Source organism: Cryptomeria japonica, chromosome 8 (genome assembly GCF_030272615.1).
Source record: "Cryptomeria japonica chromosome 8, Sugi_1.0, whole genome shotgun sequence".
In the NCBI taxonomy this organism is placed as follows: Eukaryota; Viridiplantae; Streptophyta; class Pinopsida; order Cupressales; family Cupressaceae; genus Cryptomeria; species Cryptomeria japonica.
Window position 1 is genome coordinate 335,218,421 of NC_081412.1, and position 14,970 is coordinate 335,233,390.

Below are 14,970 nucleotides of genomic sequence, written 5' to 3' on the forward strand. Positions count from 1 at the left end.
AAATAATAAACACTTAAAATGGAGACGCGTGTCACAATCTCACTTGTAGAGAAAACTCTTGAGAAGACAAGATAAATGGAACTTGAAAAGCATTGGGCAACAAGATTTGAACACTCTATTCCATCTATCTAATCAATACTAAGAATTATTGGATGGAAGCAAATTAAAGGTGAGAACTGAGAAGGATAACCTTTGATATAAAAACATGAGAAGCATCATTGCAACAATAGGACACAAATAACAAAGATAAAATGGGATATTGAACCAAAATGTGTCCTATTTTAGGACAATATTGAAACAAAAAAAATGGTGGCAGAAATTCAGGAGAAAGTAGTCACAAAAAAAGGTTTCATGAGGTCACTCACACAAGAAAATCACAAGTGGTAGCACCTTTCCATGATACAATAATTACACATTTCTTCAAATCTAAACTAGTAACTGATTTACATGAATGTCCACTACAATTCTCTAAATAGTTTCATGGGGCCTCTCACAAGAAAATCACAAGTTGTAGCACCTTTCTATTAAAGATTGTAACTTCAATAGATATCATGCTTGCCATATTTATGAAATTCTCGAGCTCTCATTTGTATTCGGTTTGCTTCATCAATGGCTAGAAAATGTTTCAGTTTTGTATTACATCTGTCACTGATCATATTTCATGTATCGAAGTCTTTGAATGCTGTCACCGATCTTGTATTAGCTGGTATAATGTTTCTTTTCTTCCGCTGGAGCTCAACGGCTCGTGGTGTATGTCGGTGTGTAATCGGCATCTTCCTTAATGCTTGGCCTTCCGTCTTCTTTGTGAGCTTTTTCGGGTCTTGTGGTGAGCTATTTATTGATATGCCGAGGGTCATAGTGAAGGTGATCGACATTCTGTTTTGATGATCTCTGATAAATGACTCAGAATTTGGGTGTTGTGATCTTGCATCTTCTTTAGTCATCAGAGATAATTATCCATGTTCGGCTGTGTTCATTGGTGTGTGGAGATTTGTTCTCTTAGCATCTTATTCAACCTTATTTTGTAAGCAGTATTCTGATAGTCGTCTTCTATTTGAGCATTATCAATCATTGTTAAATGATTGTCTACTAAGTGTGAGAGCTATGTACTTATTTTGAGCATTCAATAAAATCTATTCTTTGGTGTGGTTGGGTTTTTCACCCTCAGGTGGAGGGTTTTCCCAGGATAATTTGTTGTGTTTCTTGTTCTCTTAAGCTTTCTTAGTTTTTATTGTTTGAGTTTGTAGCTTTTTGGTTCTAATTTTTAACATGGTATCAGGGCGGGTATAAAGATAAGATCCAGAATCAGATTGCTTAGTTTTGAAATTCTCTTTTTTTGGAGCTTTAGTCTGTTTATTTCAAGTTTTTTATCATGGTGAATGGACTCAAAGTTGAAGACAAATTGGATGGTGCAGCCAATTACACTTCATGGAAATTCGGGATTGTTATTGTGCTAGAAGAGAATGATCTTCTTAACTATGTGAAGTCTGTTGTAGATGAACCTTCAGATGGCACCGAGAAAGCTCAATGGAGGAAGAATAATCTCATGGCTAGAAAGATTCTAATTGGTTCTGTTAAGGATCATCTAGTACCTGTTATATCCAAGTTGAATTCAGCCAAACATATGTTCGAATGCCTTCAAAGCTTGTATGAATTCAATAGTACTAGCAGAGCTCTAGCATTGAGACGTCAACTTCTTCATATTAAAATGACTAGAGGTGAATCTGTTGTTTCTTTCTTTATGAAGATTACTGAATTAAAGGATCAGCTCAATACTATTGGTGATTCTATTGAGGATAAAGATCTGGAAATGCTGGCCATGAATGGTCTTCCTCACTCTTGGGAATCTTTCATTCAAGGTATTAGTGGAAGAAATGAATTACCCAAGTTTGATCGATTGAGGGCTGATTGCATTCAAGAGGAATGTAGATTGGAGGCAAGAGGAATTGGACATAAATCTCATCATGAAGAAGATCATGTTCTTGCTGCCCATATGTCTAAAAGAAGAGGAAGGAAAAGAAACTTCAAAAGGAATAGAGATAGAAATTCTGATTCGACTCCCGAATCTAAGAAAAGAAAGGATCTTTCTAGGGTACAATGCTTCAGATGTGACAAATTTGGTCATTTTGTGTAATGTCCCCTTCTCACTGATGTTCATTCAGTGATCTAGTGGCCTATTCTGGAGACCCGTAGGCTATTTGGAAAGGAGAATTAGGGTTTCCTACTTTTGTGGAGTTCTGCACGAGCTTTTTAGGGTTTGTCAGGAGGGAATTCTTCAGTTCTATTTATGGTTTCCTTCTGGGTTTTTCATGAACTTCAGGGTGGCATAACAAGCATTTGATTCTACGGTGAAGTGTGAACTTACTATTTTTAGTAAGTTAGGGTTTGGCTGACTGGATGGTAGAGTTTTACCGAGCTTTCCAAGCTCTTTCTCTGGGTGCGAAGATCATGTTCTTCGGAGTAGTATTTCATGACTTACTATTTTTAGTAAGTGGCAGTTTGAGCATTGCTATTTTTGGCAGTCTTGGGTAGGGCTCTGATCCAGTTCAGTTTAGTGGTTCTCATTGCTCAGTTTCATCGTTGTTTTTGATGATAATGAGTATTGGAGTTTTAATATATTTAATTAAATATTATTTCCTTATCCTAAGGTTTAATATTTAATTATTTTACTATTGATTAATTTTATTGTGGGTGACTTAAGGAAGTGTTCACCTAGGAAAAGTTTGAACTTTTGCCTAGGAAGATTGGGTAAAGTGGGCGCCATGACTTGAGAGGACATGAAAATGAAATGAAGTTAGTTTCAAACAAATTTGGGTGCCATTTGCATTTGAATTTTAGAGGGAAAAATCTATAAATACAGGTGCTTGGCCTCTCATTTGGTTATCTGGAGAATTTACACCATTATGTTGCCGGAATGGTTAGTGATTGAACTTCAAAGTTAGAATAGCTTCCTAGTTGCTTCAGTTTCGTACTTGAGATACAGTACCTAGCTGGATTGTTGATTTTGGGCTAAGTTACCGGTTCCGGTTCGGATTCAGGTTTGGATTCGGCAATTTTTTTTTTTGGGTACGAGTATGGGTTCGTCCGTACACATATATATATTTTTTAGTTTTTTTTTATATATATATGTTCAAACTTCAAACATCAAAATTATATATGTTCACAGTTCAAACATACAAATATGAAACATACAATGTAACTTTCCCATACAATGATACATAAATGATAACAGATAAATCATAAATCATAAATCCATAATGGCCAATGCCAATAAATATTCTGATATTGATATATCGTAAATCATAAATGTAATATCATATTCATAATTTGCAAAAAAGATAATATTCAAGTTTCAAGTTTCAAAATGTTAAAATAAGATTAAAAAATTTGTTTTTTAATTGTTTTTCTTTGTTTTCTAACCCGTGGGCCCCATTTTTGGGAACAAGCTTGGGTTCACTTGGGTCCCCCTTGGTTCGACTTGGTTCCCACTCGGGTCCTGCCCAAGCGGCTGGGCAGGACCCAGGTGGGACCTAGGTCGAACCAGGCTCGGACCAGGACCGAGCATGAACCAGGACCAGGACCAGGCCATTTTTGGCAAGAACCAGTAACTGAGATTTTGGGTGACGTTTTTGAAGAGTTTGATTCAGTTTTAGTGTGGTTTTGGAGTGTCTTGTTTGCTGCTGTGATTTTTGGTGTTGCTGGATGTGGTGGCTGAAGCAATCTTTTGTTCATATCTCCTTGCCTATTGATCATATCATTTTGGGCATTGGCTCTATCCAACCGTACTCCCTGGGCGATTAAACTCACCAATTTGCAGATTGGGATGTGATGATTCTGATTTTTAGCTGCAAATCGAAATTTACAGCAGGGCCATACCATTTGGGAGGTGCCTTGGTTTGCGTGCATCATGTTTGAAGCTTCAAAGTTGCTGGTTTGAGGTTTGGGATTGGTCGCCTATGTTCTATATCTCATTTGCATTTGTTTTGGTGTGGTTTCAGTTAGTTTTGAGTGAGTTGTGAGTGTTTTGTTGTTTCCGGCAGTGTCGGACAATGTGTTTCTTACTTGCAAAGTAGAACAGCAGTAGTGTTTAAGTGTGGTGTGATTTTATTAGTGGATTGTGTGAGATGGACATTAAGCTTCTTATCTAATCTCATATCTCTATTTTGTAAGATTGTTTCAGTAGTACTCATCAATCATTCTTGTTGCTTCTTATTTGTAATTCCCATTGTGCAAGTGGAAGAGGATGGCTTAGCCGCCTTCTATGTTTGTAATCAGGAAATAATGTATGTCCTCCCCGCTTAAATACTGCGGTAGAGTTGATTGGTTGTAATAAGTCCTCCCGCTGAAATACTGCGGTTAAGTTGATTTTTTTGTATTACGTCCTCCTGCTGAAATACTGTTGTAGAGTTGATTTGTTTGTGTTAGTGTATCTTCTTGGCTGGTTTACCGCCAAGTCTTCTGGTCTTCTATCTCGCTGAAAAGTGGAAGGGGTTGTCTTGCCGCCCATATTGTAATCAATTATTTCAGTTTTCAAGCACCTAACTATCCCCTTAGCACTGTATGCTCTCACCCTCCCAGGTTGGGCTCTCGGTGATCAGAAAGTGGAGGGTTACTTTCAGCAGTATTGTGATTATCTTTCCTAACCTTAACGGGTGCATTGCAGTGTTTAAAAAAAATTAAAAATTAAGGGGAATAATTACATTTTGCTAGAGAATGTCCTTCAAGACCCAAGCCTCAAGCTGCTGCAACAAATGTTGAAAATGTTTCTCCTCATAGAGAGTCTAGTGAAAATTCAGAGGGGTTCTTATTTATTTCTGCTCTCTCTAGTAACATTCCTACTAACAATGATACATGGTTTATTGATAGTGGAGCCTCCCACCATATCACTGGTTATCGTGAACACCTCTCCAACTTGAAGGAAAAAGATTCGCATCTTCAAGTTATCATTGGTGATGATGCATGTTATTTTGTGAAGGGTGCTGGTTCTACTTCTTTTCAGTTTGATTATGGTATTGCTCTTCTTCTGAGTGATATTCTCTTTGTTCTTGGTATTAAGAGGAATCTGATTTCTATTTCAGCATTAGAAGACAAAGGTTATCATGTTGTTTTTGTTGATGGAAAAGTTCTTGCATGGAAGAAGAACACTAGCATTCAGTCTGCATGTGAGATTGGTGTTCGTCATGATAGCATTAGCTCATGAGTCTACAAGCTCAAGTGAGCTGTGGCATAAAAGATTTGGTCACCTAAATTTCAGAATTTTGACTTCAATGGAGAAGGTAGTTGTTGGTCTTCCAAAGCTTAATCAAAACCATGAAGGTGTTTGCAAGGGATGTGCTCTAGGTAAGAATGTTAAGAGTACTTTTCATAGTAGTGAAAATAGAGCAAATGATATTCTAGAGTTAAGTCACTCTGATTTGTGTGGCCCTATGTCAGTTGCTTCCCTTAGTGGTTTTTGGTATTATGTTACCTTCATCGATGACTTTTCTCGTAAGTGTTGGATTTTTTTTCTCAAGTCTAAAGAATCTAATGAAGTGCTGTCTAGATTTAAAGAATTAAAAGCACTTGTTGAAAATTTATCTAACAAGAAGATAAAGATTCTAAGATCTGATAATGGGGGAGAATATGTTTCTGGTTTATTTCATAACTTTTGTGTTGAAGTTGGGATTAAGAGGGAGTTTTGTGTCCCTTATAATCTTCAACAAAATGGTGTAGCTGAAAGAAAGAACAGGACAATTGTTGAGGCAGTGAAGGCTATGATCCATGATCAAAGTCTTCAAACTTTTTTATGGGCAGAGGCTTGTAGGGCAACAATATACATTCAGAACCGTAGTCCTCATCAAATCCTATACAACATGACTCCAGAAGCTTTTTCAGGTATCAAACTAGACATTAGTCATCTCAGGATTTTTGGATATCCTGTCTATATTCATGTTCCAAAAGAGAAAAGAACTAAGTTAGAACCTTCAGGGAAGAATGGTATCTTTGTTGGTTATGGTGAATCTTCAAAAGCATATAGAATCTACATTCCGGGTCAAAGGCAAATTGAAATCAGCAAGGATGTATCTTTTGATGAAGATGTAGCTTACAAGAAATCCAGTGAGTCCAACATGGAATCTGATAGAGAAGACTTTGAGTCTCCTCAAGACATAGATATGGCTGATCCGGATTCACCTTTAGAGATTCAGAGGGAGAATACAAATTTAGAAGCCTCTGCTGATCCTGTTGATCCAATTGATTCTATAGATATTTCTGCAGGTCCCAGTAATATTCCACTTAATAAGAGAAGACCTTTGTGGGCTCGAAACACTATGGAAGAGGCTGAAAAATATGCAGCCCCTCGTGGCACCTTCAGAGAGAGTAAAAGGCCTCATAAGTTTGCAGGATATGTAGCTTTGATGAGTCATTTTATAGCATCCGAGCCTTCTAATTTTGAAGAAGCCTCAAATCAGCAAGTGTGGAAGGATGCCATGATGGAGGAGTATCAATCCATTATAAAAAATGATGTGTGGGATATTGTTCCTAGGCCCAAAGGTAAATTTGTCGTTTCTTCTAAGTGGCTGTTTAAAATTAAACATGCAACTGATGGGAGTGTAGAAAAATATAAGGCTAGATTTGTAGCTAGAGGTTTTTCTCAAAAGGAAGGCATAGACTATGAAGAGACTTTTGTGCTTGTAGCACGTTATACTTCTATCAAAATTGTTATTGCTATTGCAGCTGTTAAAGGGTGGAAATTGCATCAGATGGATGTAAAGACAACATTCTTGAATGGCGTAATTGAAGAAGTTTTTATTGAGCAGCCAGATGGATTTGTGATTCATTAGAAAGAATCACATGTATGCAGATTGAGAAAGGCCTTGTATGGCCTTAAGCAAGCTCCACGTGCTTGGTATGAAAGAATTGATTGGTATTTGTTGAGCTTGGGTTTTCTCAAAAATGATGCAGATTCAAATATCTATTTCAAGGTAATTGATGATAAAGCCTTAATTTTAGTTCTATATGTTGATGATTTATTTCTTACTGGAGAGGATGATTTCATTGCTAGATGTAAGAAAGAGTTAAACTTTTGAATTCGAGATGAAAGATCTTGGTTTGATGCATTATTTTCTTAGTTTAGAAGTGTGGCAAAGACCAAATGAAGTCATTTTGAGTCAAGGGAAATATGCCATTGACATTTTGAAAAGATTTGGTATGTTAGATTGCAAATCTATGGCAACTCCCATGGAAGCAAATCGGAAAAAGTTACATGAAGTTGTAGCTAGTTCAGATTTAGTTGATCCTACTATGTATAGGCAATTGATTGGATCTTTGATGTATTTAGTCAATACAAGGCCTGGCATATGTTATGATGTTAACACTCTCAGTCAATTTATGAGTGGGCCTAGACAGTTTCATTTTGTTGCAGCTAAACATATATTGAGATATGTACGTGGTACAGTGGGATATGGTCTGAAATATACTTCTTGTGAAGGTCTAAAATTGCAAGGTTTTTCTGATTCAGACTAGGTAGGATGTGCATCTGACAGGAAGAGCACTTCCGGTTATTGTTTTAGCTTAGGTTCAACTATGATTTCCTGGTGCATCAAGAAGCAATCATGTGTGGCTCAAAGTACAGCTGAAGCTGAAAATTTTGCAGCTACTACAACAACTAAAGAGGCAGTGTGGCTTCGTAAATTGCTTGCAGGATTGTTTGGACAGCCTTTGGAACCTATAGTAATTCATTGTGATAATCAAAGTTGTGTGAAGCTTTCGATTAATCCTATTTTTCATGATAGAACCAAGCATGTGGAAATAAAATATCATTACTTGAGAGATATGGTTCAAAGGAAAGCAATGGAGCTCAAATACATTTGCACAAAAGAGCAAACAACAAACATTTTTACCAAACCACTTCCTAGAGTGAAGTTTTGCTATTTTCGAGATAACCTTGGTATTGTAGAGAATGATGTTCTTGCTGAGAGAGAATCTCAGCTTCAATGAATTTTTATATGTTGTTAATGAATTCTTCTTTGTGAGAGAGAACTTCGAGGTGAAATCCCTTGAAATGCATTTTTCTTTGTGATGGAGAAATTTGAGGTGAAAGCCCTTGAGGCTCTTTCCACTTATGGGGGTAGCCATAGTGGATGACACGTTGAGAGACTCCATGACAACATCACGTTGAGTGACTCCGTGATGAGAGCTTGTGTTATTTCATCCATGGGAGTAGCCATGATGAACATCATGTCGAGTGAATCCATGATGCCTATCACGTTGAGAGAATCCGTGATTAAATTTTGTTGTTTTCATATATTGTTTGTCATGTTGAGAGACTCCATGGCTTGAATATCTGTAAATGATATCTCCTTTGTTAAGAGGGAGTGTTAAAGATTGTAACTTCAGTAGACATCATGCCTATCATATTTATGAAATTCTCGAGCTCTCATTTGTATTCGGTTTGCTTCATCAATAGCTGGAAAATGTTTTAGTTTCGTATTACATCTATCACTGATCATATTTCATGTATCGAAGTCTTTGAATGTTGTCACCGACCTTGTATTAGCTGGTATAACGTTTCTTTTGTTCGGCTGGAGTTCAACGGCTCATGGTGTATGTCGGTGTGTAACCGGCATCTTCCTTAATGCTTGGCCTTCCGTCTTCTTTGTGAGCTTTTCCGGGTCTTGTGGTGAGCTATTTATTGATATGCTGAGGGTCATAATGAAGGTGATCGACATTCTGTTTTGATGATCTCTGATAAAAGACTCAAAACTTGGGTGTTGTGTTCTTGCATCTTCTTTAGTCTTCAGAGATAATTATCCATGTTCGGTTGTGTTCATTGGTGTTGTGGAGATTTGTTCTCTTAGCATCTTATTCAACCTTATTTTTTAAGCAGTTTTCTGATAGTCGTCTTCTATTTGAGCATTATCAAGCATTGTTAAATGATTGTTTACTAAATGTGAGAGCTATGTACCTTTTTTGAGCATCCAATAAAATCTATTTTTTGGTGTGGCTGGGTTTTTCACCCTCAGGTGGAGGGTTTTCCTAGGATAATTTGTTGTGTTTCTTGTTCTCTTAAGTTTTCTTAGTTTTTATTGTCTGAGTTTGTAGCTTTCTGGTTCTAATTTTTAACACTTTCCATGGGACAATAATTGTACATTTCTCCAGTTCTAAATTAGTAAATGACATGAATGTCTAAAAATAATAGATGCTATATTTGTTAACTATGCATGTTTTTTGAATGTTCCTGCTTATTTCTAATGGTTAGTTTACTAATATTCAAGTAGTAATTCCTCCATCATTTATCAATCTTGTTTAACACATACAGAGATTATTGCATCAGATAACTAATTATTCACTGAACTTTGTTTCCTCATACTTTTGGTGCAATCTTAGACTGCTAAGATCAATCAAGGAAATATTGCACTCAAGCGAGTTGTTGAGGCCATAGCAAATGGAGATACTCACGTTCCATTTAGAGACAGCAGACTCACTATGCTTCTTCAGGTATGTTTTTGAATGAACTTTTTGCTTCCTATGATCTTATATTTAAGTTGAAAGAAATCCAGTTTCCATGAATCATAAGAGTTAAGATAATTATAGGATATAATAGTGTAACTGATAGTTTGACTATAAGCTATCTTAGCTATATAAAGTGGCAAAATCAATGAAGAATTATGGCTTGTGCTTCCAATTTAACAGAGATTTTTTTCTGCTTTGTATAGGATTCATTTGAGGATAATGGAACAAAAATTCTGATGGTTCTTTGTGCTAGTCCTGATCCACGAGACATTCACAAGACTATTGGTACCCTAGAATATGGTGCCAAGGCCAAGTGCATTGTCCGCTGCTCCAGTTCCCCTTCAAAAGAAAAAGTCTGCTCTCAAGGCATTGATTCTACAGTCTTGGGAGCGCGCATTGTTGCTATGGATGAGTACATTTCAAAGCTTCAAATTGATAATAAATTGAAGGAGGAGGAGAGAGAAGCAGCCCAAAATGAGCTGCTAAAGAAGGAAGAAGAAGTCACAAAACTCAGAGCAAAACTTCAAGAAATTCAAGAAAAACAGTCAGAAAAGCAAAAGGAGATTGAATTAAAGGTTGAAGAAAAAGCTAGACTATTAAAACTAGAACTGATAGGAAAATTTGAGGAGTGTCAGAAATCAGCAAATATTTTTGTAGAATTGGGTGAGAGGAAGATGGAGCAAAAAATTTTACAACAAGAAGAGGAGGTTGAAATGTTGAGGCATCGTTTGGAGGAAATAGAATCTGAGCTTAAGCATATCAAAAGCACTCCTTTTTCAAATAACCTCGTAAGGATGGATGCAAGTATTAAAAATGAGAGAATACCTGATAACGTTATGGCAGTGGATTCGGTTTCCAGCAGCATGAGAGTTTTAGAAGGAATGCATATACAGCAAGAAAAAAAAAATTTATTGTCTCCTTCAGAAAAAGTGCACGTTGAAGTGTTCTCAGGTGATAAAATGAAACTTAACAGTTTAGACTTTCCTAGCAAATCAAACAGAAATAAGCCAGACAATTTGAAGCGAAACACCAAATTGGATTCCAAGGATCAATATGGAGAGAATCTGACAATAGTGGATGACTTGGCATTGTTGTCAGATAATGTCAGTAGTTCATTTTGTACCCTTAATAAAGATGAAAAAGTCTTAATACATCAGCGGTTCCCTTTCCTGAAGTTGAACTCTACTGATAGCACCGGCAGTGGTCACAATAGTGATATGGAGGAGGAGGATTACACAGAACCAACAAGATCCATGGAAAGAGGTAGGTTGTCAACTGTTTATGAGGAAGAGGAAACAAATATTAGAGATGATGAAGTTCCAGAAGAAGAGGTTACTTCCCGCAACAGGAATTGCATCACATCAGAGTTTGCTAAAACACAGATCACAAGTGGTTGCAACGCAGAGGGTAAAACTCTTGGTTATTTTGAGCCCAAGTTGCAGCAAGCGAGCTGTTTACCGAATTCCACTAAATTTCCCCTTGATAACGAAGTTGAGAAGAGGGACTCTGAAAATCAGTCAGGCAGTCTAAATAAACCTGTAATTTTTGAAGCTGAAACAAATTTAAATAATGGGAATACAATAACAAGATCATTGGGGGGTTCAGAACATCAGACTGATGAAACTGTATCCAGAAAGGCATGCATTCAAAATATGAGGGGCTCAGAACATCATATTGATGCAACTGTATCCAGAAAGACACGCATACAAAACATCTTTTTGCTTTGTGGTAATTCCAGAGAACTTGCTCAGCAAGCAAGAAATACGCCTCCCCATAAGCAAGAAACATCAAAAGGAACTAGAGCAGGGTCTAGCTGGAATAGCACTACCTTTTTTGACGAACCAATTGAAAATCTTAGCCCAGAGGTTGCAGGCTTAGTAACTCCAAGCTGCAAGAGCTCCTCCCCTCAATATGCTAAGTTGACCTTGTGGAGCCCTTCCCTGGAAGGAAATACTAGATTTGAATTAAAATATCCAAGATTGTTCACAACTGTTGAAACTGAGCTGGGGGTGCCAACTTCAAACATTCTTATTCTCAACAACCAAAATAAAGTACCATTGACAGAAGAAACTTGTTTTCAACAAGTGGTTTCAGGAAAGTGTCATAGAGATGACCAGATCAAACAACATAAACAAAGTAAAGAGAATGATAAAACCCAAGTGGAAGAGGATGACAAGTGTGATGTGCATGTGGAGTGGGAAACATTAAACGGAGCCTCAAGAAAATTGCTTCAAATCATCAAAACGTCAAAGAGCACATATTTGACAGATCTGCGAAAGATGATAGAGCCTCACATTGGTGAGAAGCAAGAGTTCATCTTTCTTATGCTTGGAGTAAGAATTTTTATCAACATTTTCACTTCCATTTTTGTTTTTTAATTTATTTCTGTTAATAATAGGTGTATTAGTTATTTCCTACAGTGTACACTAACTTTACTTGTCAGTCATCTTTCTGTTGCACTTCAAACTTAAAGCTAAACTCAAAGTCTGATACAACTTAGGCAGATTTAGGTTTGGTAGAGCATCACTTTTGCATCTGACATTTCAGGTGATGAAATATTTGCAGGACCCAAATGGAGCTCCAGTTTCAAGAGAAAATGAAGCAAGCATCCAAATAACAAGCCTTCCAGATTGCCAAAACCAATGTAACAGCCGTCTTGCATGCTTACGTAAGTGCACTCAGTGCCTAAGAAATCCCCAAGAAATGCCTTTGAACTCACTTGAAAATAAGCTGCCTCTGCCTTCTAGTAAAACATGCAGCAACAGCTGCATTCAAACTTCTAACTGTAGCCCTGCTACCTCAAACCCACCTGCCATGACTGGATACAAGGCTTCCCTGTTAAAAGGACTCAGACTATAGATTGATTTAGTATTGCATCTTAGTGATTACAAAGGATCCTTCAACTGTTGTGATAAAGATTGCAATCATGTTGTCCTTCTAAGAGTGTAGGCACTGCTTACCTGCCAACATTTTACTATCAGGTGGTCCTATATTATGCAAGCTTGTTACATTTATGACCTTGATAACTACATAGTTTCTTTTTTGTAAGAGAAACTGCAATTATTAGGTAAACCTTATCATCTCTATAGTAGGTGCTATGTATAATTTTTGTAAGGGGCTTACTAGAGTATATTCTATGTATAATTTTTATGAATAGTGTACTGGGCTTAAAGTATGTTCTGTTAGAATAGTACATTCATTTTTTGTTAAATTTAAAGCATGGCGTTTTGGCCAATGGGTAAGGTTAGGGTTCAACTTCTGCCAGCATCCAACAATCCCATAATGAGGGGAGAGCACTTGTCTGGTCCGATGTTAGGGAGCCACCAATGGCAGTGCAATTGATTGATGGATTGTGGGCAAAACTGTAGTTACCTGATTTTGTTTCTTCCTAATTCTTTTATGAAGTGTATTAATATATACATGCACTAAGTCTGTTACTCTTTTTTGAAGATCATCTCTAACAGATACACTGTATTACATCTAGCAATGCAAATTTCGCAATGAATTGAATGGCAACTTCCACCCAACAGAGCTTGTTTGCAAAGATTGACTCATTAAAGATATATAAACTCTACCGAAATACCCATGATTTTTTTAGGAATGCTATTGTAGTTACTATGAGTTTTTTTAATCCCTATGTATATTCAAATAAAAGAGTGATTATTAATCATCTGATGTGTCCATCTTATCGCTGAATTGATTGTCACATGGCAGCTATACTACTACCACCCAATACAGCCACTTTGTAAGCATCTACTCATTTCAAATATACAAACTCTTTACTGAAATAGCCATGCTTTTCTAGGAATGCGATTATGAATCTTGTGGTAGATAAAAGAACATAACTCTTATGCATGCTTAAATATACTTAATGGTAACTTGTAACACGAATCTATTGTTGAATAGATTGTCATGAGATGCTAAAGCCACAACTTCATTTTTACGTGGTTTTCTTGTTAAAAAGTAATGTAAATCAAATAAAGTTACCTCTGATTACACTAATAAATATGAAGAATAAACTACAAATCCTTTGATAAACAAGAAATTTATGGAAGGATTTGTGTGGAAACCATGAAAAATGTAATTTCTGCATTTCATTCCAGGTCAGCTATCCGTTACGAAACCCTTTATATTCTAGCTATTCTATACTTGTTGTGATCAGAATCTGTAATCTCAAAGCTGTCAAGACTCTCTCTACATGTCCACAAAATCATTAGAAGCGTCCACAAGTATATAATTAAATCATCGTTTGCAATCATTAACCTTCTCCAAAGACTACTCGACCATGGATTTAAAATACAGTGAATATTTGTGATTTAAAAAATGCTTTGCGAGTTGCTTGTCAGAGAGTCGGCTATTGAAGACCCTCCACAAACACTCTGGCTCATACAATGAAGGCAGTGGCTAAACTGGTTCCAAAACTGCACAGTTCGCATCAGTAACTTTCGTGTTATTGATTTTTGTCAAATTTACAGATCATTCGTGATCAGTAACTTTCGTGTTATTGATTTTTGTCAAATTTACAGATCATTCGTGATCAGCAGAATTAGCTGTAGCTTTGATTTTTTTAATTTTTTTTGAAAAATCAATGACACCAGTTTTAAAATGCTGTTTTGGAACCAGTTTAGCCTCGTCCCAAAAACTTTTTCTTTTTCTATTTTTTTAATGCTGTTAATTTCAACAATTTCAGGGCTATGTGAAAAGTGAATTTGTTCTTATGTTCATTACCACTATTACTTGTTATTATTAGTTCGTGTCAACTAAGACTATTGTGTTCATCTAGTTTGAATCAAAAAATTTAGTATTAAAAACTGAAGAAAAAATGTATAGTTTATATTTATTTTATATTTTACATAGGTATAAAAATATATATATTTTAATTTCTATTGGTTCATATTGAAAATAATATATTGTTTTATACTTTCTTTTCTTAAAATGTTGGCTCACATGGTTAAATTGAATAATTTCCAATTTTAATCAAGAAAAAATAATTTTTCAAAAGAATACTAAAATAATGAGAGAATACTAAAATAATGAGTTTTAGTTGTTTGGAAACTATTAGTGAATTTCTCCCACTTATTTTTATTATTTAAATACTTATATATTTTTTAATATTTCATAGTAAATTTTTTTTTATGTTTGTTTTTTGTATTTTTTCATTCTTTATAATTGTTTGGTGTATATATAGTCATCAATTCATGTTTTATGTTTGGGTTTTGAATTTAAATTTATCAAATATTCATAAAATCAAGTATAATCAATTTAATATTTTAATAATTAAAATTTTTGATCAAATATATTTAATTAATTCATATTTATGGTCAAATGTATTGGATTTTGTTTTCTCATTACTAAATATTATTAGGTAACACATTTTAAAGTTATCCAAAATTAGATTAAATTTATTTATTTTTAATTTATAGTTCAAATGATTTATTTTTATTATTATATATAAGTTTTTACTAGTTAATGTTTTTG

General features: G+C 35.6%; 1 protein-coding gene across 1 annotated transcript in view; it reads left to right on the forward strand.

Annotated features, from left to right (window-relative positions):
- LOC131079163 (kinesin-like protein KIN-10A) overlaps positions 1-12,977 on the forward strand; it is a 33,511-nt gene extending 20,534 nt beyond the window's left edge. Inside the window, exons 4-6 of the mRNA XM_058017072.2 lie at positions 9,367-9,477; positions 9,696-11,825; positions 12,058-12,977. Of these exons, the coding sequence (XP_057873055.2) occupies positions 9,367-9,477; positions 9,696-11,825; positions 12,058-12,351 (2,535 nt within the window). The 3' untranslated portion in view covers positions 12,352-12,977. The remainder of the gene's footprint in view (positions 1-9,366; positions 9,478-9,695; positions 11,826-12,057) is intronic.
- Positions 12,978-14,970: the final 1,993 nt, after the last annotated feature.